This window comes from Vidua chalybeata (genome assembly GCF_026979565.1).
Source record: "Vidua chalybeata isolate OUT-0048 chromosome W unlocalized genomic scaffold, bVidCha1 merged haplotype SUPER_W_unloc_9, whole genome shotgun sequence".
Taxonomy (NCBI): Eukaryota; Metazoa; Chordata; class Aves; order Passeriformes; family Viduidae; genus Vidua; species Vidua chalybeata.
Window position 1 is genome coordinate 352,877 of NW_026530344.1, and position 21,219 is coordinate 374,095.

At 43.1% G+C, this 21,219-nt stretch overlaps 1 protein-coding gene across 1 annotated transcript in view; it reads right to left on the reverse strand.

Annotated features, from left to right (window-relative positions):
• LOC128783025 (transcription factor RFX3-like) overlaps positions 1-21,219 on the reverse strand; it is a 197,015-nt gene that overhangs the window by 37,574 nt on the left and 138,222 nt on the right. The window contains exons 8-11 of the mRNA XM_053933599.1: positions 19,179-19,300; positions 13,191-13,303; positions 12,271-12,386; positions 11,625-11,779 (exon numbers count right to left, since the gene is read on the reverse strand). Coding sequence (XP_053789574.1) covers positions 11,625-11,779; positions 12,271-12,386; positions 13,191-13,303; positions 19,179-19,300 — 506 coding nt within the window. The remainder of the gene's footprint in view (positions 1-11,624; positions 11,780-12,270; positions 12,387-13,190; positions 13,304-19,178; positions 19,301-21,219) is intronic.

The following is a 21,219-nucleotide window of genomic DNA, read 5'->3' on the forward strand; positions in this document are numbered from 1 at the left end:
CCACTCTTCAGTTTTGTGTCATCAACAAACTTGCTGAGGGTATGCTCTGCCCCATCATCCAGATCACCAATAAAGATAGTGAACAGTGTTGGATCCAGTACTGACCTCTGGGGTACACTGCTATTTACTGGCCTCCAACTGGACTTTGTGCAACTATAACTATGGGATTCTCTGGAGTGCTGCAATGGATAAATACAGAATCTTTAGGGGAAACAAGACAAGAAGGTGCTCTATATGAAAGAGGAGCTGCAATGCATAGAGCTTTGCCTAGGGATGGATGATAAGCCAGTTCAGAGCTTAAGGGTCCAGGTTAGATTACATAACAATATGGGTGATGTGGGTATCTGATACAGCCTATCTCATAAGGAAAAAGTAGATGAAGTCTTGTGGTGGCTTGACCTTGGCTGACTGCCAGGTGCTCACCAAGCTGCTCTATCACTCTCCCTTTTCAACAGAACAGTGGAGAAAAATACAAAGAAATGCTCATAGGTCAAGATAAGAACAGGGAGATCACTCAGCAATTGCCGTTGCAGGCAAAACCGACTCCACTTGGGGAAATTAATTGAATTTATTGCAAATCAGAGTTGGAGAGAGATATAAAAACAAATCTAAAAAAACTTCCTCCAACCTTCACTTCTTTCCAGGAACAACTTAACTCCCAACTCTTCTACCTCCTCCCCCCAAGTGGCCCAGGGCAACAAGAAATGGGGGTTGCAGTCAGTTCATAACACTGTCTCTGCCTCTCCTTCCTCCTCACGCTCTTCTCCTGCTCCAGTATTGGGTCTCACCCATGGGAGACAGTCCTTCACGACCTTCTTGAACATGGATCCTTCCCATAGGCTGCAGTTCTTCACAAACTGCTCCAGTATAGGTCTTTTCCATGCGGTGAAGTCCTACAAAAACAGACTGTTCCAGCATTTGTCTCCTCACAAGGTCACAGGTTCCAGCAGAAAACCTGCTCTAGCATGGGCTCTCCATGGGCTGCAGCTTCCTTTGGGGTACACCCGCCTGCTCTCATGTGGGATCCTCCATGGGTTGCAGGGTGACAATGTACTTCACCATGGTCTTCCCCATGGGCTGCAGAGAAATCTCTGCTCCAGCAACTGGAGCACATTCTCCCCTCCTTCTTCACTGACCTTCGTGTCTGCAGAGTTGTTTCTCTCACATATTCTCACTCCTCTCTCCTGGCTGCTGCTGTGACCCATTTTTTACTCTTTTTCAAAATATGTTACCACAGAGATGCTACTAATGTCTCTGGTTTAGACTTTGGCCAGCAGCAGGTCCATCTTGGAGCCAGCGGAAAGTGTCCCTTTCTGACATGGGGACAGCTTATGGTATCTTCTCATAGAAGACATCTGTGCACCCCTCACCTCTACCAAAAGCTTGCCATGTAAAACCAATACATGTCTCCTTCAGGTACCTGGAATAAGCTTCATGTTTACAGGCTCCAGTTTTGCTGAGGGACTTGAACAGCAGAGCTGTCCCTATCAGCCAGAGGGACAACAAAGCAGAGCAAAAGCAACCCAAGAAGACAGTTGAACAGTGCAACTGGTCACCCAGAGAGCTTTGTGTAGCTTCCATCCTTAGATGTTTCCAAGACCTGACAAGGTAAAGCCCTGAACAAACAAGTGTGAATTCAGCATTGACCATGCTTTGAGCAGGAGGTTGGACTAGACACCTCCTGAGGTACCTTCCAACCTGAATTATTCTTTGAGTCTATATTATGTAACAATTATTTAGTTTCTGATTTAACAAACAGAACTGACCATTTCACCTAAGACCCCTTCAAAATCTTATGATCAGCAGTGAAAATTCTTTTTTGCATTCCTACAGGTACATCAATAATTGTAACAACTGTTTCCTATCTCCTGAAAACTTTCATCATGAATTTTCTGCCATAATTTTTTTGCCTAAGTGCTTTTGCTTTTAAAGAGCAAAACCCCACAGGAAACGACAATTATTGCACTAGTTCAGTTTCCTCAAGTAAGCTTGAAGTACCCTGAACCATTGCCAACATGTTTTTCTTTTAGTTCTGAAGAACAAAATGCAATGTGCAATGTTCAACGACGGTATCGGTAAGGAATATATAAGAATGTATGAAACAAACAAGGTAGGATTGCTCATACTGGTGTGAAAATTTGGTGGTGGAGAATGAATGCTGCTACAGTAATAAAGAAGAAAAAAAATAGAAAAGGGAAATATTACTATCTATAAGTGATTTTGGTTTTACTACATCTAAGAAGAAACAGTGGAAGTAAACAGTGGATTTTGTTTATGAGGCAAAACAGCACGTTTGGTAGAGTAAGAATTAATTGCTCATGGAAGTCACCTAATATGAGAAATGCCCTTTTTCAGCTTGAGTAATTAATGAATCCTGTAAATAAAAACTTCTTCTAGCAAAGTTAGCCAATTTGCTTAAAAAAGAAAGAAATATTTTATATTTTAAAGCATTATTTTCTTCAAATTTATAGTGGCAACTGGTTTATGTAACTGTCCCCAAATGTGAATGCTCATCTGAAATTTAATTTGGACTTATAAAACTTCTGAATTAGCTCTATGGAACGGGCTTTTTCTTTTTTCTTTCTTGAGGTTTCCAGGCAAAGAGCAAACACTCTGTTTCACTGTCAATCATTTAACCCACATGTTTCTACATTAACATTTTTGCATACACTTGCTAATTAACAAAGCATTTGCTCATGTTAATTTATTACCTGCAGAATAAAAAAAAAAAAAAAGCTCATTCAGATAGTTTGCAAAGTGTTACTAAACACACATTAAATGATACAGCAAAAAAAGTTAAAAGGAAAAGGTATTTTTGTATAAGCCTTCAAAAAGCTTGGGTTTCTCATCTGAAATATTTCTTCTGCATAAATAACAAGATTTTGCAGTCTTTCTGGTATTTGTAATTGCTGAAATTGACAGATACAACATGAAAAATATCTTGAACATAACTTCTCTGTCTGGAAGAGGAACTTCCAAACAAGTTTGGTGCTATCCATCCTGTCACTTGTGAAGAGATAAAAAGGCCATTCTCAGGGGAAAGGATCTATTGCCATTAATACACAGTGGCTCTGGTATTTTGCTAGAATCATAAGATAATAATAAATTTTACTCCTGATTGAAGTATAAAGTGTTTGGCCTCTTTTTAAACAAAGAAATGTGGCTTTTTCCCACACAGTAGTTTTTCATTTATTTTGTCGGCACTGAAATGTTTTCACAAAAATTTCAACTAACCAAATTTTACTTAGAGCTTGCTTTTCAAAAGGTTTTCTTCACTATTAATTTATTTTATGGTAATATTTATTAGGAAGTTACGTGAAAGAGTAGGTTTCCCCAAATACTGAAAATCAGGAAAAGAAAAAAAGATGAAACTCAAAAAATAGAATTATCAGTTTGCATCCTTACAAAATTAAACACATTTTCCCTTTTTTTTTTTATTTTTGGCCAGCTGTTGTTGGTACCTTTCTGATTATCCAGAAAAAAAGAAACCTGCCTATGATGGGGTATTTCTACAGAGCAGTACTTGCAAATATTTTCCTGAGATGCTTCTTACAGCATAGATAACAGAGGTAGACAACAGATGCAGTACTTGTGTCAGAAGAGAGAACAGCATTCATGTCCTCAGCAATGGTGTTAATGTGTCACAGAGTACCACCTCCAGCCATCAGAGCAACTATCCCTATAATGTCAGAGGCCTCAATCCAGACCAAACTTCTGAGGGAAGATGCAGCTCAGAGTACAGCAAGTGCTTGGGGTCTCTTGATGAGGCTGAGGCAGAGTGGGACAGTTTCCTTGCCTGCAGAAGGTGTGCAGTGGAACAGGACCTGTGTTGCCAAGGAAGTGCAGGAAGAGGTCAGCAGACTGTGCAGTATCAGAGAAGGTGAGAAAGAGATCTTTCTCAAGACCCTCCAGCCTGAGGTCTCAGCTGTATTGAAGGAGGATCAGGTGGTCTGTGCTAATTGTATTAGGAAATGGCAAAGGCTGGAAGCCTGTGACTTTTGGAAACAGAAAGAAGGCTCCTGCTTCACCTGCATATCTCCAACAAGGAACAGATGCAGTACCCTCACAGCAGATGAGGGTCTGGGAACTCTGTCCAAGAGCTAGCTAAGCCTGAGCCATGCAGCAGCATCAGAAGGAAGTGATAACTGATAATAATGGGAGACTCCGTGCTATGGGGATTGGGGCCCACATCTGCCAACCTGACCTGCTGTGTTGGAAGATTTACTGTTTGCTGGGGGTTGAATCTGGGATGATGTGGCGATACTGACAAGGCTTGTCCAACCCCCAGATTATTACTCCTTGCAAATATTTACGTGGGCACCAATACTGCCAGAGGAGACCTGGAGCATATAAATGTGACTACATGCATCTAGGTGCAATGGTCAAGGGTATGGGGGCCCAGGTAGTTTTCTCATTGGTCTTTCCAGTGAAAAGCAAGAGCTTGAGGGGGAATGGAAGTATCCTGTGGGTCAACAGTTGGTTGCCCATCTGGCAATGACGACTGGCATTTGTATTTTATGTCTATTGGGACCCTTCTTTAAAGACTGAAGACTGTTAGAGATGGGATCCACCTGACCAAGTGGGGCAAAACCATCTTTACCAACAGGCTGGCCAACCTGGTGAGGAGAACTTTAAACTAGAAATAACGGGGGATGGAGATGATGACCCACAGTCAAGTGAAGGAGTACTGGAATGAGTTGGTAAGCAGAGTGTTATGGAAAAGACAGAGCATGTAATTGGCAAAACAGAGCTGAAAAGGAGACACTGCTGGACCAAATTCTTACAAACAAGGAAACTTTTCTTACAGTTCTTACAAACTGTTGGTGATATGAAGCTTGGGGGGAGTCTGAGCTGCATTAACCATGAGATGGTGGAGTTGAGTATACTGAGAGGATGGAAAAAGGCAAATGGCAGGACAACTCCAAATTTAAGGAGAGCAGACTTTGGCCTGTGCACAGGCCTGCTTGGAAGAATCCCATGGGAGACAGTCCTGGAGAGCACTCTGGATCTAGGAGACCTGTTTGATATTCAAAGATCACCTCCTCCAAGCTCAAGAATAGTCCATCACAATGAGCAGGAAATCAAGCAAAGGTCACAGGTCTGCATGAATGAACAAGGAGCTCACGACTAAACTCGGACATGAAAAGGAAGCACACAGGAGCTGCAAAAAGGGGCAAGTGACCCAGGAGGAATGCAGAGACATTGTCCAAGTATGCAGAAATGGGGTTAGGAAAACCAAAGTCCACCTGGAGTTGAAACTGAAGAGCAACATTAAGGGTTTCTACAGGTACATCAGCAGAAAAAATGAAGACCAGAGAAAACATGGGCCTGGTGCTGAATGGGGGCAGGGAACCTAATGACAAAGTCTGAGGTACAGGATGCCTTCTACACTTGAGTCTTTACTGGTAAGGACTACCTTCAGGAATCTGAAGCCTCTGAGACCAAAGGAAAAGTCTGCAGCAAGGAAAAATTCTCCTCAATAGAGGACAACCCAGTTAGGAAAACATTTAAAAAATTGGAGAGGCATAAGTCCATGGCCCTGATCAGATGCACCCATGAGTGCTGAGCGAGGTGGCTGATTTCACTGTGTGGCCACTCTCAATTATCTTTGAATGGTCATGGTGATCAGGGAAAGTTCATGACGACTAGAAGAAAGCAAATAACCATGTCCCCAAGCACCACATCTATATGTCTTTTAAATACCTTTTAAAACTGACCAGAACTTGTGGGTCCCTAAGCCCTCAAAGCAGATTCTGAGGGTACTCTGCTACATATCTCCCTTAATAGCTTAGTTTGCTTTCTTAAAGTCCAGTGTAACAACTCTGCTGATGTTTTTTTCTCACTACACTGAAAATTTTAATCTCAAACATTCCATGATCATAGAATCATTAAGATCATTGAGTCCAACTGTTGATCACTGTAGGCAAGACAGCCACCAACCATCACATCTCCCAAGAGTCCTTCTCTAGTCACAAACAACAAGTCTAGAAGGTCATCTTTTCTAGTTGGCTCACAGAGTACTTGTGACAAGAAGTTACCTCCCACAAACTTTAAGACTTCCCAAGTCCTGCTCGTCACAGCAGGATGATATTCCCAGTTGATGTCCAGGAAGTTGGAATCTCTCATAGGGATGTGGGCTACTGATCCAGAGATTTCTCCTAATTGCTTACAGAAGAACTCATCACTGCTTACATCCTGGATGGGTGATCAGTAATAAACACTCACTATAATATCTCCTTTGTTTTCCATCCCCTTAAGCCTCACTCAGAGGTTCTCCACCACATCACTGCCAACTGTAAGGACTGTACAATCAAACCTCTTCCTTACATATAGTGCCACATGTCCATCTCACCTGCCCTGCCTATCCCTCCTAAACAGCCTGTAGCCCTTCATCACAGCATTCCAGTTGTGGGACTCATTCCACCTAGCAAATAACACCTGCTACATCAGTTAGACATACACAAGTCTATGGGACTTGATGGGATCCACCCAAGGTGGAATGTTTTGGAGCAAATCACCCCTACAAAGAGGGGTCTGGACAAGCTAAATTGATGGACTGAGGTGAATTGTATGAGGTTCGTGAAGGCCAAGTGCCAGGTCCTGCACCTGGGTCACAACAACCCCATTCAGCACTACAGGCTTGGGGAAAAGCAGGTGGAAAGCTGCCCAGTGGAAAATGACCTGGAGGTGTTGATCAATAGCCAGCTGAACATGAGCCATCAGTGTGCTCAGATGGCCAAGAAGGTCATGTATCAGAAATAGTATGGCCAGCAGGACCAGGGAAGTAATTGTCCCTCTCTACTGGGCACTGGTGAGGGCACACCTTGAGTACCGTGTCCAGTTCTGGACCCCTCGCTACAGGAAGGACACTGAGGTTCTGGAGCAAGTCCATAGAAGGAAAAGGAAGCTGGTGAAGGATCTAGAGAGTAAGTCATATGAGGAGTGGCTGAGGGAGCTGGGGTTGTTTAGCCTGGAGAAAAGGAGGCTCGGGGGTGATCTTGTCACTCTCTACAACTACCTGAAAGGAGGTTGTGATGATGTAGAGCTTGGCCTCTACTCCCAGGCAACTAGCGACAGGATGAGAGGACATAGCCTCAAGTTGCACCAGGGGAGGTTTAGGCTGGACATCAGGAGGAATTTATTCACAGAAAAGGTTGGTAAACATTGGAATGGACTGCCCAGGAAGGTGATGGAGTCACCATCCCTGGAGGTTTTAAATAAAACCTGGATATGACACTTAGTGCTATGGTGTAGTTGACAAGGTTAGTTAAATAAGTTAGTTACATGTTGGACTCAATCTTAGAGGTCTTTTCCAACCTAAATGATTCTGTGATTCTGTAATAATATTGATAACACAGAGATGTTTTGGTTTTTCCCTAGTAGAGCTTACTCTAAGTCAAGGACTTTTCAGTATCTCATGCTCTGCTAGTGAGGTACACAAAAAGCTGTGAGGGAGCATGACTGGGACAGGAGACCTGAACTGGCCAAATGGATATTCCACTCCATAGAGCATCATGCCCAGGATATAAACTGGGGGGAGTTAACTGGAAGTGATCAATCGCTGCTCAGGGACAGGCTGGGCATCGGTCAGCAGGTGGAGAGCACTTGTATTTCTTGGGTTTTATTTTTTCTCTCTCTCCTTTTCATTACAATTATTATTATTGTTACTATCATCATTAACAATATTAGTCTTATTATATTTTAATTTGTTTCAATTTTTAAACTGTTCTTATCTCAACCCACAAGTTTTACTTTTTTCTGATTTCCCATGCAGCTAGTGGGGGAGAGAGCATCTGTGTGGTACTTATTTGCCAGCTGGGGTTAAACCACAACACCATCTAAGTTGTCAGAATATTTTGGGGGACTGTATCAAAGGCCTTACATAAGTCCAGGTAGATGACATCTGTAGCTCTTCCCTTTTCCACTGATGTAGTCACTCCATTGTACAAGGCCACTAGATTAGTCAGACACGATTTGTCCTTGGTGAAGCCATGTTAGCTGTGTCTAATGTCCCCCCTGTCATCGATGTAGCTTCCAGGAGGATCTGCTCTGTTAAGGAAACTACCTAGTCTGACCATACACGAGACTCCTTGGAGGCATCAGCTCAGGCTGTTTCTGTGTTGCCGCACAGTGAATAAATTGCTTTATGGAACGAGACATCTGAGATTGCTATGGGAAACCTGGGGTCGAACTGGTAAGGAAATCTGGTCTGACTGCATGTGAGTGGGGTGTGCAGGGGCTCCCTTCAGCTCACTGGAGCCACCGCTGAGAAGAGGCTTTGGTCCCAGCAGTTAAAGTCTCTGACGTTTGGAGTGTGACTGCCAGAGACTCCTGAATGGTAAGACTGGGAAGTTTCCTTTACATGCTCCATGATCTTACAGCTAACAGGTGAGGCCAACTGGTCGGTAGTTCCCAGAATCCTTGTTTTTACACTTTTTAAAAATGGGTGCAATGTTTCCCTTTTTCCAGTCACTGGTGATGCAGTCTGACTGCCATGACTTCTTAAATGTAATGGAGAATGGCTTGTGAACTATATCAGTTCCTTCAGGACCCTGGCATGCATCTTGTTGGGTCATGGAATCATAGAACTATTTAGGTTGCAAAAGACCTCCTAAGATCGTTGAGTCCAACCATTAACCTAACATTGCCAAGTCCACCATTGAACCATGTTCCTAAGTGCCACAGCTACATCTTTTAAATACCTCCAGGGATGGTGGCTCTAATGCTTGACAAGAAATTTTTCCTAATATCTACTCTAAACCTCTCCTGGTGCATCATGAGGCCATTTCCACTTGTCCTAGCACTTGTTACTATGGAGTAGAGACCCCCACCTTGCTGCAAGCTCCTTTCAGGTAGTTGTAAAGAGACATAAGGTCTACCCTGAGCCTCCTTTTCCCCACACTCCAACTCCCTCAGCCGTTCCTCATAAGACTTGTGCTCCAGACCCTTGACCAGCTTTGCTGCCTGGTTTTGGACATGCTCCAGCACCTCAATATCTTCCTTGAAGTGAGGGGCCCAGACCCAGAAGTGAACACAATATGAGGTGCAGCCTCACCAGTGTGAAATACAGGGGAGCAATCACTTCCCTGGTCCTACTGGCCCCACTATTTCTGACACAAGCTAGGATGTCTTTGGCCTTCTTGGTCACCTGGGCACACTGCTGGCTCATTCTCCCTGCATAAACTCATGACATCTTTGTAGTCCTCCTGAGTTGCCTGTCCCTCCTTCCAAAGGTCATAAACTCTCCTTTATTTTCCCCGAGTTCCAGCCAAAGTTCTCTGTTCAGCCAGGCCAGTCATCTTCCCTGCAGGTTCATCTTTCAACACGTGGGGACAACCTGCTCTTGTGCCTTTAGAATTTCATTCTTGAAGAATGTCCAGTCTTCCTGGACTTCTTAGCCCTTCAGGACTGCCTCCCAAAGGACTCTCTCAACCAGTCTCCTAAACAGGCCAGTCTGCTCTCTGCAAGTCCAAGGTAGCAGTTATGTTGTCACCTCTCCTTACTTGTCTGAGAATCAAAAACTGTCATTACATGATCGCTTTGCCTAAGACATCACCCAGCAGTCCATTACTGTTCACATACAACAGGTCCAGTGGGGCACCTTCCTGAGTTGGTTCACCATCTGTGTCAGGAAGTTCTCTTGCACACACTCCAGGAACCTCCTAGACTGTTTCCTCTCTGCTGTGTGGTATTTTCAGCAGACATCTGATAAATTGGTCTCCCACAAGAACAAGGGATAGTGATTATAAAGACTTCTTCCAGCTGTTTATAGAATATTTCATCTGCCTCTTCATCCTGGTTGAGTGGTCTATAACAGACTCCCACCATATCTGTCTTGTTGGCCTTGCCCCTGATTCTTGAGTAAACACTCAACCCTATAGACACTATCATTAAGCTCCAGACAGTTGAGTCAGTCCCTAACATACAGGGCTACCCCACCATCTCTCCCTCCTTGCCTGTCCTTTCTGAAGAGTTTATAGCCATCCATTGCAGCACTCCAGTCATGTGAGTCATCCCACCATGTTTCTGTGACGGTAACTATGTCATAGTTTTCCCGCTGCACAATGGCTTCCAGCTCCTCCTGTCATCCCATGGACTGATGTATGCTCAGGTTCCTTGGGTGGTCACAAACCTGATCTTCTCCCATGATGGGAGGGACTTCTTTCTCCCAGTCCCTACCTTGAATTTCAGGGTCTTGAAAGATATGGGAGGAGAGATTGCCAGTGTCAGGGTGGTCCTCCAGGAGGATCAGAGCCTGCAAGTGTGATGCTTCCTGTAGCTGAAGTAAGAACACTTACTTCATCAACAGGCTCCCCTTGATTGGGCAGCCTGTAGCAAACACCAACCACGAGGTTTCCTTTGTTGGCTTTTCCCTTATTTTTACCTCAAAGGTCTCAACCCATTCAGCACTTGTTTTCAAAGACAGCTCTCTCCAGTCAAGTTTTTTTACATAGAGGGCAACCCCTCCCTCCACCCCTTCTTCCTTGCCTGTGCTTTCGGAACAGTTTATAGCCATTGATTGCAGTGTTTCAGTTGTGCAATTTGACCCATTGTTTCAGTGATGGTATTAAATCATACCTTTCCAGGTGCACAGAGGCTTCCATCTTTTCCTGTCTCTTATCCATCCTGCATGCATTGCTATAGAGGCACTTCAGTGGACCTATCAACCTTGTCACCATTTTAGAGGAACACAATTCCTTTGTGGAATTTTACAGGTGTCTCCCTGTTGGTTCCTAATATTTCTTTTATAATTTCTTTTAATACTATATATTATATATTATCTATATATATAAAATTATAATTACTTTTCAAGATTTAACACAACACGCAAAACATGCAATAAATGTTTTTAAAAAGAATCTATCCTTCCTGGAAAACAATTTAAAAATAATTTACTACCAAAAGCAGCCATAAAAAAGTACCATGGATGCTATAAAAGAATGCTCTATTCCTGATAATGGTCAGTTTGCCATAATATTAGACTCAATCGATGAGTCCTTCATACTGGAAATTGAAAATAAACTATAGTAGACTGGAACAATAAACAAGTCTTAAGATGTTTGATAGCATTATGTTCGTTAAATAGGTATCAAAACTGATAAGGTTTTAGCAGCCACTGATAATATATTAAACTATCCAAAAACAAAAATTACAAAGCATATACATTTTACTTTTTTTAACAACTAGAACTTATATATAAAAAATTTAAACTAAAGCATACTGAAGTCAACAGAAAGACTGTCTTGACATTATTGGACTCAGGGCCATAGTGCATTCACAGCTTCCAGTTAGACTAGAACTAGTATAAAAAAAATGCCATTTTTATCTTTAATAAAAACTTAGAATTTACAGTTAAAAAGGCATAATTCATAATAAAATATATTCTTTAAAATTCTATAGGTTTTCCTAAATACAATGAAACATCCACTCTGCTTTTCTTTAAATACAATGCTTACATCAACTCCAGTACACCCTTCTAGTCAACAGTTAAGGAAAGATCACACACACACACAACATTTAGATCCTTCAAAATCATTCCCAAAAGTTTCCTGAGGCACAAAAATTTCACCACATAAAACAAAACAAAAGACAGTCTTATGAAATGTTATCTGTGTTTAACTTACTAGGAATAGGTCTAAGGACATCAGGAATGAGAATCTCCACCAAAGCCTGGTACATCACATGGTCACAGTTACCCATCCATTTCAGAATAGACTCATTTTTGCACAGAGTAATTAGTTTTCCTTTTGGAAGTCGACTTTCTATTTCACTCAGATTGCTGTTGTGAATAAATGTAACAAATGGAAATGCATTTACATACAGATAAGAAAAGTACAATGCATTTTGAAACAGATTATTTAATGAAAACTTTATAGATGTCTCTGTTACATCCAATTGAAACTCTAACTTCATAATATGAAACTGTGGGAAAAAATGGCCTCCAAAGTTCTGCTCCAGACCATAAATAATGCAGAGATATGATAAAAATGGTCCTTGCAATTTAAACAGATCAGACAACATATTGTGAAAAGACACTTTGAATTAAGTAATCCAAAGGAACAAATAGAAGATGCATACAATCATTTCAAGGCTGCAGTTTGACATATACCATCACCCTATATATCAACAACAGACAACACAAATTTAACCTGAAAAACTATTGATATCAGAAAAGGTTCTTAGCTTATATGTAAAACTCAGTCTTCTGTTGATTTGACTCCTGCTGTTATATCATGATGGTGAACAGTAAGCAAAGATACATTTACTGACCTCAGTTCAATAATAGCCGCATCGTCAGCTGGAGAAGAGGGAGAATAGCGCCAGAAAGTTTGCCACAATTTTTCTATCAGGCTAAACTGAAGATTCACAATAACATCCACTATTGCCTAAAGAAATATAAAATCAGTGCAGATAGTCTTCTAAGTGATTCTCCCCACAATTCTTTCCAGGGGTATAGCTGCCCCTGGTCATGTTGCAGAAAAAATATTAAAATGTATGCTGATAAATAAACATATAATATCCTTTTTAATAACTTTGTAGCAAAAATTTTTCCAGCTGTCTGGACTAGTGTAACCAGAAACTAAGATCAGGTCAAGTGACTAAGATCAACCCTCCAGAAAAGAGCCTAAGTACATATATCAGATGAATTCACTTAAACTGAACTTTTAACACTATTGAAAACACAAAGGAAACCTATTTCATTAATTTTGTTACTTCATTACATGCTTTAAAGCACCTTCATCAATAATTTTAAAACACGTTATTCAATATAAAATGTGGCCTTAAGTTCTTAAGTAACCTGCTTCTTTAAAACTTGAAGAAAAAATTAGTTTGTTTTTAACATAAACATTACAAATAATAATTTAATCTGATTTCAACTCATATTAAAAAAAGCAAAATTCTGAATATATATTATCTAAAGTTTGTTTTAGCTAAAATTCTCAAAAGCTACACATTATTTCATTCCAGTATCGGTATTCTATTACATGTTATTTTTTTCCTGTTAAGAGAGAAATTTCAGGGGTCTTTTTGCAAATGTCCTTTTTGAATAAGCAAAATATTTGAGGATCACATAAGATACAGGTAGGCTGGCTGTAATCTGTTTTGCATCAGTCACCCTGTTGTACTGATTCTCACTAGAAGACATGAATTTTCAAAGAATGATTTCTGTGAAAAGACACTTTTCCTACCTCACAGTGTTCTCGATAAAGACTTTGCAGTGATTTTATGTCCTCAAGGGTAGTACCATCTGGCAGAGAAGATATTTCAACTTCTCCAAACTCTGGAAGTACTCGAGATGCATCTGTTTCCATGACAACATAACAGAAGAAAGATATTGCAGATGATGCCAATTACAGTTTGACCAGAAAACATTTAAGGATGATGTAAAGAAATAAAGTCTAGAAGGTCATAATGCCCAAAGAGGAATGTCTTTCATACTTAATATGTTTTAAAGTTGCAATAAAATTGTGAGCAAACCAGCTAGCTATTTTTAAAACAAAAGATGTTAAATTATTCTTAAGAGGTAGCAGATAAAAATGATTACACGTACATATTGTATCTGTATACAAAAAAAGATAAGACTAATTTTCAGAATATTCATGTCAGTATATAAGAGATAAATACAATGTAATAGTTTTATTTTGATCAACCAAAGAGCTTTTGCATTGACATGCATGTTAGGGTTTAGTAGACTCAGCAGCATATATTTACTTGAAATTTAAAAGCCTTTCGACTTTAGCCAGTGTGGGTATTCTCAGCTCAGTCAGAGAGAAAGAGAAAGGTTTTCTAACCAGGCAAGAGCCTGGGAAACAGCTGGGAAAGAATGTAAATAATTCTCTAATCTATCTTGTTATTCACATTGTTTGTAGATATGTTCTGCTACTGTGCGTCATTCACTGCACACCAATGGTGTGACATGTTTTTACTCTAAGACCAATGAAATTAGTCTTCTCGATGTTCTCTATATATAGAGTGGTACATTTGAAATAAGGAGAGAGTTCATTTTCTTAGCCTTCTGATCTAGAGTTCTCTGTTCCCGTCCTGCTCGACAGCGACAAGCCAACATGTGTTTTTACTATTTCTCATAAGTGTTTCCAACAGATATACTGGTATGGGGGAAAAAATGCACTGTCAACCAGGGGGACAGTGGAAAGGAAAATTCAAAAACCTGCTAACTATAAACTAAGGTTCCCAATGATTATGGTAGCAGCAAGGTTGTGCCAAAAGATGAGATGCTTCAAAATCCCCAATATATGAATTCAAAACAAAGTGTACAATTACTGCAATAACACATTTAATAAGCATTTTTACATTAGCAAATGTAAAAGCCAGGATGCCATTGGCCTTCTTGGCCACCCAGACACACTGCCATCTAAAGTTCAGCTGGCTGTTGACCAGCGCCCCCAGATCCTTTTCCAATTGTCGTGGTTTGACATGGAAGTGAATTTTTTTCAGGAAGTTGGGTCAAACCAATCAGTGGTCAGGTTTGGATATTGGCACCTGGAGTGACCACTGAAGGCATGGACACACCTCTGAGAACACAGGGGGTTAAAAGCAAGAACTCCCAGGGGATCACTCTCTTTGGTTCCAGTTGTCTGAGAGTGCAGACTCTCCCCTGCCCAGCCACGGGCTGGGTGGGGGAGGGGAAGCCATACGGCCTGGACAAGGTAGGCCGAGGGGGCTGAAGGTCTGGAACCGAGCCAGCTCCTGCGGACGGAAGGGTGGAGAGAAGCGGAGATGCCTTTGTCCCCCTGCCCCCAGAGGGAAAGTGACAGAGAGCCTGACGGCACCTGGAAAATTTGCCAGTGGAGGAGAAGGAGAAGGGGGGGGAAGGTGCCCAGTGTGGGAGTTGAGAGTTCTGGGCAGAGATTTCAGCCGTCCAGGGAGTCTGAACTTTTAACCCTTTCCTGGGAAATGAAGGCTTTGTAAAATATTACTCCTCCTCAATTTATAGCGGAAGAGAGACAGTCCGGGACCTGAGATGTTAGAAGAAGAAATTTTTAGGTAAGAGGAGATGATGGAGTAGCTTTTGGCTGGACTTTTCTTGTTAGCCATAGACTGAACCAAATTCTCCTGCAATAGAGACTGCATTTTAGGGGGATGCAGTGGTGACCCAAGGAGACCTGCTTCAGCAACCACCAGCACAAGAATGGCAAGAACAGAGGAAAGCTGAGGAGGGAATGGTGATGTCCTCTGTCTTCAGGAAGAAGATGATCTCTGTTCTTGGACCCTTGGCCCCAGGGGAAAATGGGGGGGACTGTAGTCCCAGGATGAGAAGCTGAACTGTTGTATCTTTGGGTCCATGGCAAAGCATCCTTAAAGGAGCCCTATGGGCAGTCTGTCCATGCACGGTGGTGAGAGCACTGTGACATGGAAAGGAGAGTGTCGCACTGGCAGATTTTCTCCGGGTGGTTGCCATGTGTGACATGAAAAAACAGGAGGTGGCAACTGTGTTTCTGGTGGGGGGGGGGGGGGGTGGTCTATGGCACAAGAGAGACTTCTCTCTCCCTTGATGGACTGAGTATTGATTATCTGAAGGGTAGTAATTTGACCAGGAATCCCGGGTGATGTTTCATGGTGGTTGTTTTGGAAATTGGGAGGAGGAGGGATGTTTTAGAGGGTCTTCATCCTGGATTTAGTGTGTGTGTCTTTTATAGTAATAGTAGTTTAATAAAGTTTTTTTTTCCTTTGTTATTAAGCTTGGGCCTGGTCTGCTCTGTTCCTGATAACATCTCACAGCATTTATTTGGGGAAGGTGTATTTTCATGGGGGCGCTGGCATTGCGCCAGTGTCAAACCATGACACCAACGCTTTCCAGCCACTCTTCCCCCAGCCTGTAGCATTTCATGGGGTTGTTGTGACCCAAATACAGGACCCAACACTTCACCTTGTTGAACCTCATGTCATTGGTCTCGGCCGATCAATCCAGCCTGTCTAGATCCCTCTGCAGAGCCTTCCTACTCTTCAGCAGATCAACACTTCTGGCCAAATTGGGGTCATCTGCACAGTTACAGAGGCACATTCAATCCCCTCATCCAGATCACTGCTAAATATATTAAACAGGACTGGCCTCAATACTGAGCCCGGGGAAATACCACTTGTGACCAGCCACCAATTGGATTTAACTTCATTCATCACCACTCCTTGGGCCTGGCTATCCAGTCAGTATTTTACCCAGCAAACAGTGTATCCATCCAAGCCATGAACAGCCTGTTCCTCTGGGAATGCTGTGGGACACAGTGTCAAAGGTTTTACTGAGATTTAGGTGGACAATATCCACAGCCTCTACTTCATCCACTAGGCAGGTCACCTTGTCATAGAAGAAGATCAGGTTATAGAATCATAGAATGGTTTGGGTTGGAAGGGACCTGAAAGACCATCTGCATCAGTTGTGTGACTTGTTCCATCATGTCTCTGTGATGGCAACTATGTCATAGTTTTCCTGCTGCACCATGGCTTCCAGTTCCTCCTGTTTGTTGCCCATGCTGAATGCATTGATGTAATACACTTAAGTTGTGTTATTGATCCATTATCTTTTCCGGGGGAGAAGCTCTAATTTCTGCTTGACCATTCTCAGCTGCTTCTGTGGTTTCTAGCACATCAGTAACCCATGCATCCTTGCTACTGCATGGATCTCCATCTCCTACCTCTATCGAGACTACAGACTGAAGGACCTCATTAGCACACCATCTGTCAGTGGCGTGCCACCCCCTGGCTTATCTCCAGTGTTCCTGATTTTATTCCCTTCAAATCTAGTTTAAAGCTCTCTCAGTGAGCCCTGCTAACTAATAAGGATCCCTTTCCCCCTTTGAGACAGGTGTACCCCAGCTGTTGCCAGCAGGCTCAGTGTCATGTAAAACAATCCATGATCCAAAAAAAAACGAATTCTGCTGGTGACACCAGGCTCAGCACCAGGTATTCATCTGCATGATTTTCCTGTTTCTACCTCCATCATTCCCTGCAACTGGCAGAATAGAGGAGAAAACTGTTTGCTCCGGATCCTTCAACCAGTCATCCCAAAGCCCTGGGGCCTCTCTCTATTGTCCTCAGACTTTTTTCTTTGGACTTCATTGTTGACTACCTGAAAAGACCAGTAATGGATAATAATCAGAGGGCTGTTCCAGGCTACAGAGTTTCTTGGCAATGTCTCTTACCCAGGCCTCAGGGAGGCACCAGACTTCCCTATAGGTTGGGTCCAGTCAGCATATAAGGCCTCTGTTCCTCTCAAAAAGGAATCACCAATGACAATTGCTCTTTTTTTCTTGACTGAGGCAGTTGTGATGCAGGGAGTAAACTTACTCACCCTAGGCAACTCCTCCAACCTGGATGGACCTTTGTCCATATAGTAGTGTGCCCATGTTGTATTTGTGTTCAAGAGGCATCTGGATGTGGCACGTGGGGATATGGTTTAAGTGTGATTATGGGGGTGCTGGGTTGATGGTTGGACTATATGATCTTGGAGGTCTCTTCCAACATTGATAATTCTGTGCCTGGTCTTCAAGTTCTAGAGCCTCATACTTATTGTATTGCAGCTGGGAAGGTGAGGTAGGCCAGGAAGGGATTTAGGGATTTGCCTGCTGCCTTGAGTAGACACCTGTTTCCATTCCCTCCTATCTCATAAGTCCCCTCCTTCTGCCTGGTAGTGAGAGTGCAAGGGATCCTTTTCTTCTTGTGGTGTGGCCAGCTAGTGCATTTGCTTCAGGAATGGTAGAGAGTGGCTCAACCATTCAGAGTCCCTGATACTTCTTTTCTACCTCCTCTCTTAGATCTGCCCCTGGGCTGAGCAGATAATCCACTTCACCACACCTCACACAGCTGTTGTCTCTACTGCCATCCAGTACCAGTGCCAGGCTCTGGCATTCCCTGTAGCCCAAGACCTCGATGGCTGCGTGTTTTCATGGCAGCTCTGTCTGTGTGACCACATCCTTTCTGGCAAGTCCAGAGGTCATAGCTCCCCTCCAAGTGGATACCATAGGTGAGCTCCTTCTGAGAAGGTAATGACCACCAACTGAGCTCTCCTCTTGAGCTGGTGGGTGACTGCATTCTACCTTCCTGAACTGCCACATCCCACCCTGTTTACCTACTTTGTGCCCTAGGAGCTGCTTTTGTAGGGGTGTGTCAGAGACTGGAAAGATCAATGTCTGGAGACATTTTGGGATGCTTGGAATGTGTGTAGTAGGAGGCAGGTCTGGCCTTGCTCTGGTGAGGTGGTGCCCTGACCCCCATACCCCCAGCCCTGCAGTCTCTGTCAATCATAGCACACTGGAGGCAGCCCCCCAGTATTGCCTAACCCAGCCCCTGAGTGGCCGAGCAACTGGAACTCCCACCTGGGAGGAAGGCCCATGAAGGGCCAAGGGTTTAAGAAGGCTAAGCACAAGGCAAGCATGTTGTTCTTTAACCCTACCTTCATCTTGGAGTTTTCTATCTGTTACATTGCTAGAACCCAGGAGTTGGTAGCTATATGACCCTTTTGCTATATCTTTCCTGTCTTTCTCCCTTTCTTCTTCTTCTAAATTTCTTCTCATGGAACGTAACATCAAATGGGTTTAAAAGGTTGCCAAGTTGAATGGGCTAAGACGATGTCGTGATAAGTGTTTTATGTTGTACTAAATCTTTTGCCAAAGTTCCTTGATTTTCTATTTTTTGCCAGTAAACCTTTGTAGGATTTTTACCTCTTGAGACTATCTGGTTGTTATTTCTCCCTTGCATCTACCCAAAGCAAAGGAACCACAGTTTAGCTCCGTACATTAAGTGTCTGGGGTGTTACAGGGTGGGGAGTGGACCTCATCACTCCTGACCTCACCCACGCTGAGTCAGAGCTGCCTCTGGGTCAGAGCTTCAGTGCTTCCTACTGGGAGGAGAAGGTGGGGTGCTGAGGCACCTCTCGGTGCTAATTTTGAGGTCTTGCCACTTCAGGAACTCTCTCCACAGTCCCTTGGCATGATCCTTGACTCCAGAGCACATCTGCCAGAGCAGTTTGCCTCAGAGTCTTCATCACACTTGCATTGCAATATATTTTAAATCTACTGTGCAAATAGATTTTGCACATTTTTTGTTTTATATCTGCATGATGAGTATGAAATTGTACAGAAGTCCCGCAATACAGAACATTTAGCTCCTATGAGAATCTTTTTGTTCTATTATCAGTGAGACGACAGTATAACATCTTTTCATACCTAAAAACTGTTGATGATGTTGACTTTGGGCAATTATAGTTTGTTCAGCAGATGTGCCTGTCTGTTGACCACTTCCTGTGAAACCATCTGGAACTCCATCCACTTTCTGCACAGGCTTGTACCTATAAAATTATCAAATAGAAAATCATTCTTTAGGATCACTTTTTTTGTATGTGCCTGATTTCTGAGTCTCAATATACAGTTTTGCTAGTTCACACAAAAGAAAAAAGTAACAACAGAATAATTGTAGCAAGGAAATGTAGAACATTGGTGTTCTGGTTTGAAAACAAAAGGAGTGAGATACTCCAAGTCAGAAATACAATTTATTAGGAAAAGTGAAAAAGAAAACAAAATGCATGCAATAATTCAAAAGAAAAATCACTGACAGAGTCAGAATACAACCTGACACCCTTTTTGGTGAGGGTGTTGGTAGCCGTCCAAATTGGAATGGCTGCAGTCCTCCTGAAAATCCAGCAGAAAAGCCTGAGTCTGGTGTCCCAAAAACCCAGATTATATCCAGTTTGGAATGCTTGGCTCCTCCCTCTGGGCGGAGCATCTCACAATGGGATGTTATAGTTCTTATCAGTCATACAGTGACATTCAGTAGCCCATTATCAGCAGATGTCTCCCCGCAGGGAGAATTGGTTGTGAAAGAGATAAGGAAAACTGCCCACTTAACAGAAGACAACTGCCATACAGATGGCAAATGGAATACATCTTGCCTTGCAATCTGGGAAATTATCCACCCCTTATTCTATTTCCATCTGCATCACAATGAAACCTTACATATAGTTCTCACTTATAGTTTCCCTGTGGTACACAACAGGTTTCCCCGTTGTTCGGCATTACCCACCAAGTATAACCTGGTCCTTGAGCAAAAACAATCCCACGGATGGGTTTCTCTTTGCCTGAGGTGGGATTAATCCAAACAGTCTTTCCTAAAATACCTTTCATATGTACCACAGGGACTTTATCTCCATCCACTCTGTGCAAGAGTTCAGACTGGGCAGGACCAGCTCGACTGATGTACCCTCCGGTGTTGACCATCCAGGTGGCTTTTGCCAAGTTCAATTCCCAATTCCTGAAGTTTCCCCCACCAAGTGCCCTCAGGGTAGTCTCAAGTAGTCCATTGCATCGTTCAACTTTCCCGGCAGCTGCTGCATGATAGGGGATATGATATATCCACTCAATGCATGTTCTCTGGCCCAGGTGTTTATTAGGCCGTTCTTGAAAAGGGTTCTGTTGTCCGACTCAGTTCTCTCAGGGCTGCCATGTCTCCACAGGACTTGCTTTTCTAGGCCTAAGATGGTGTTCCGGGCAGTGGCATGAGGCACAGGGTAGGTTTCCAACCATCCTGAGGTTGCTTCCACCATGGTCAGTACGTAGCGCTTGCCCTGGTGGGTTTGGGGAAGTGTGATGTAGTCAGTTTGCCAGGCTTCCCCATACCTGTAGTTCAACCACCGCCCACCGTACTACAGAGGCTTCACCCACTTGGCCTGTTTGATTGCAGCGCAGGTCTCGCAGTCGTGCATGACCTGTGAGATGTTGCCCATAGTAAGGTCCACCCCTCGGTCATGGGCCCATCGGTATGTTGCGTCGCTCCCCTGATGTCCAGAGGCATCATGGGCCCAACGAGCTAGGAATAATTCTCCCTTATGCTGCCACTCTAGATCCACCTGTGATTCTTTCACCTTGGCAGCTCAGTCCACTGGCTCGTTGTTGTGATGCTCTTCATTAGCCCGACTCTTGGGTATGTGTGCATCCACGTGTCGAATCTTCACGGTCAGCCTCTCTACTTGGGTGGCAATGTCCTGCCAAATCTCAGAGGCCCAGATGGGTTTCCCTCTGAGCTGCCAGTTGGCCTTTTTCCAGTGACCCAGCCATCCCCACAGAACATTAGCTACCATCCATGATTCGGTGTAGAGATAGAGCCTCGGCCACTTCTCTCATTCGGCCATATCCAAAGTCAGCTGGACAGCTTTAAGCTCTGCAACCTGACTCGATCCACCTTGTCCCTCGGTAGCTTGTGCAACTCGTCATG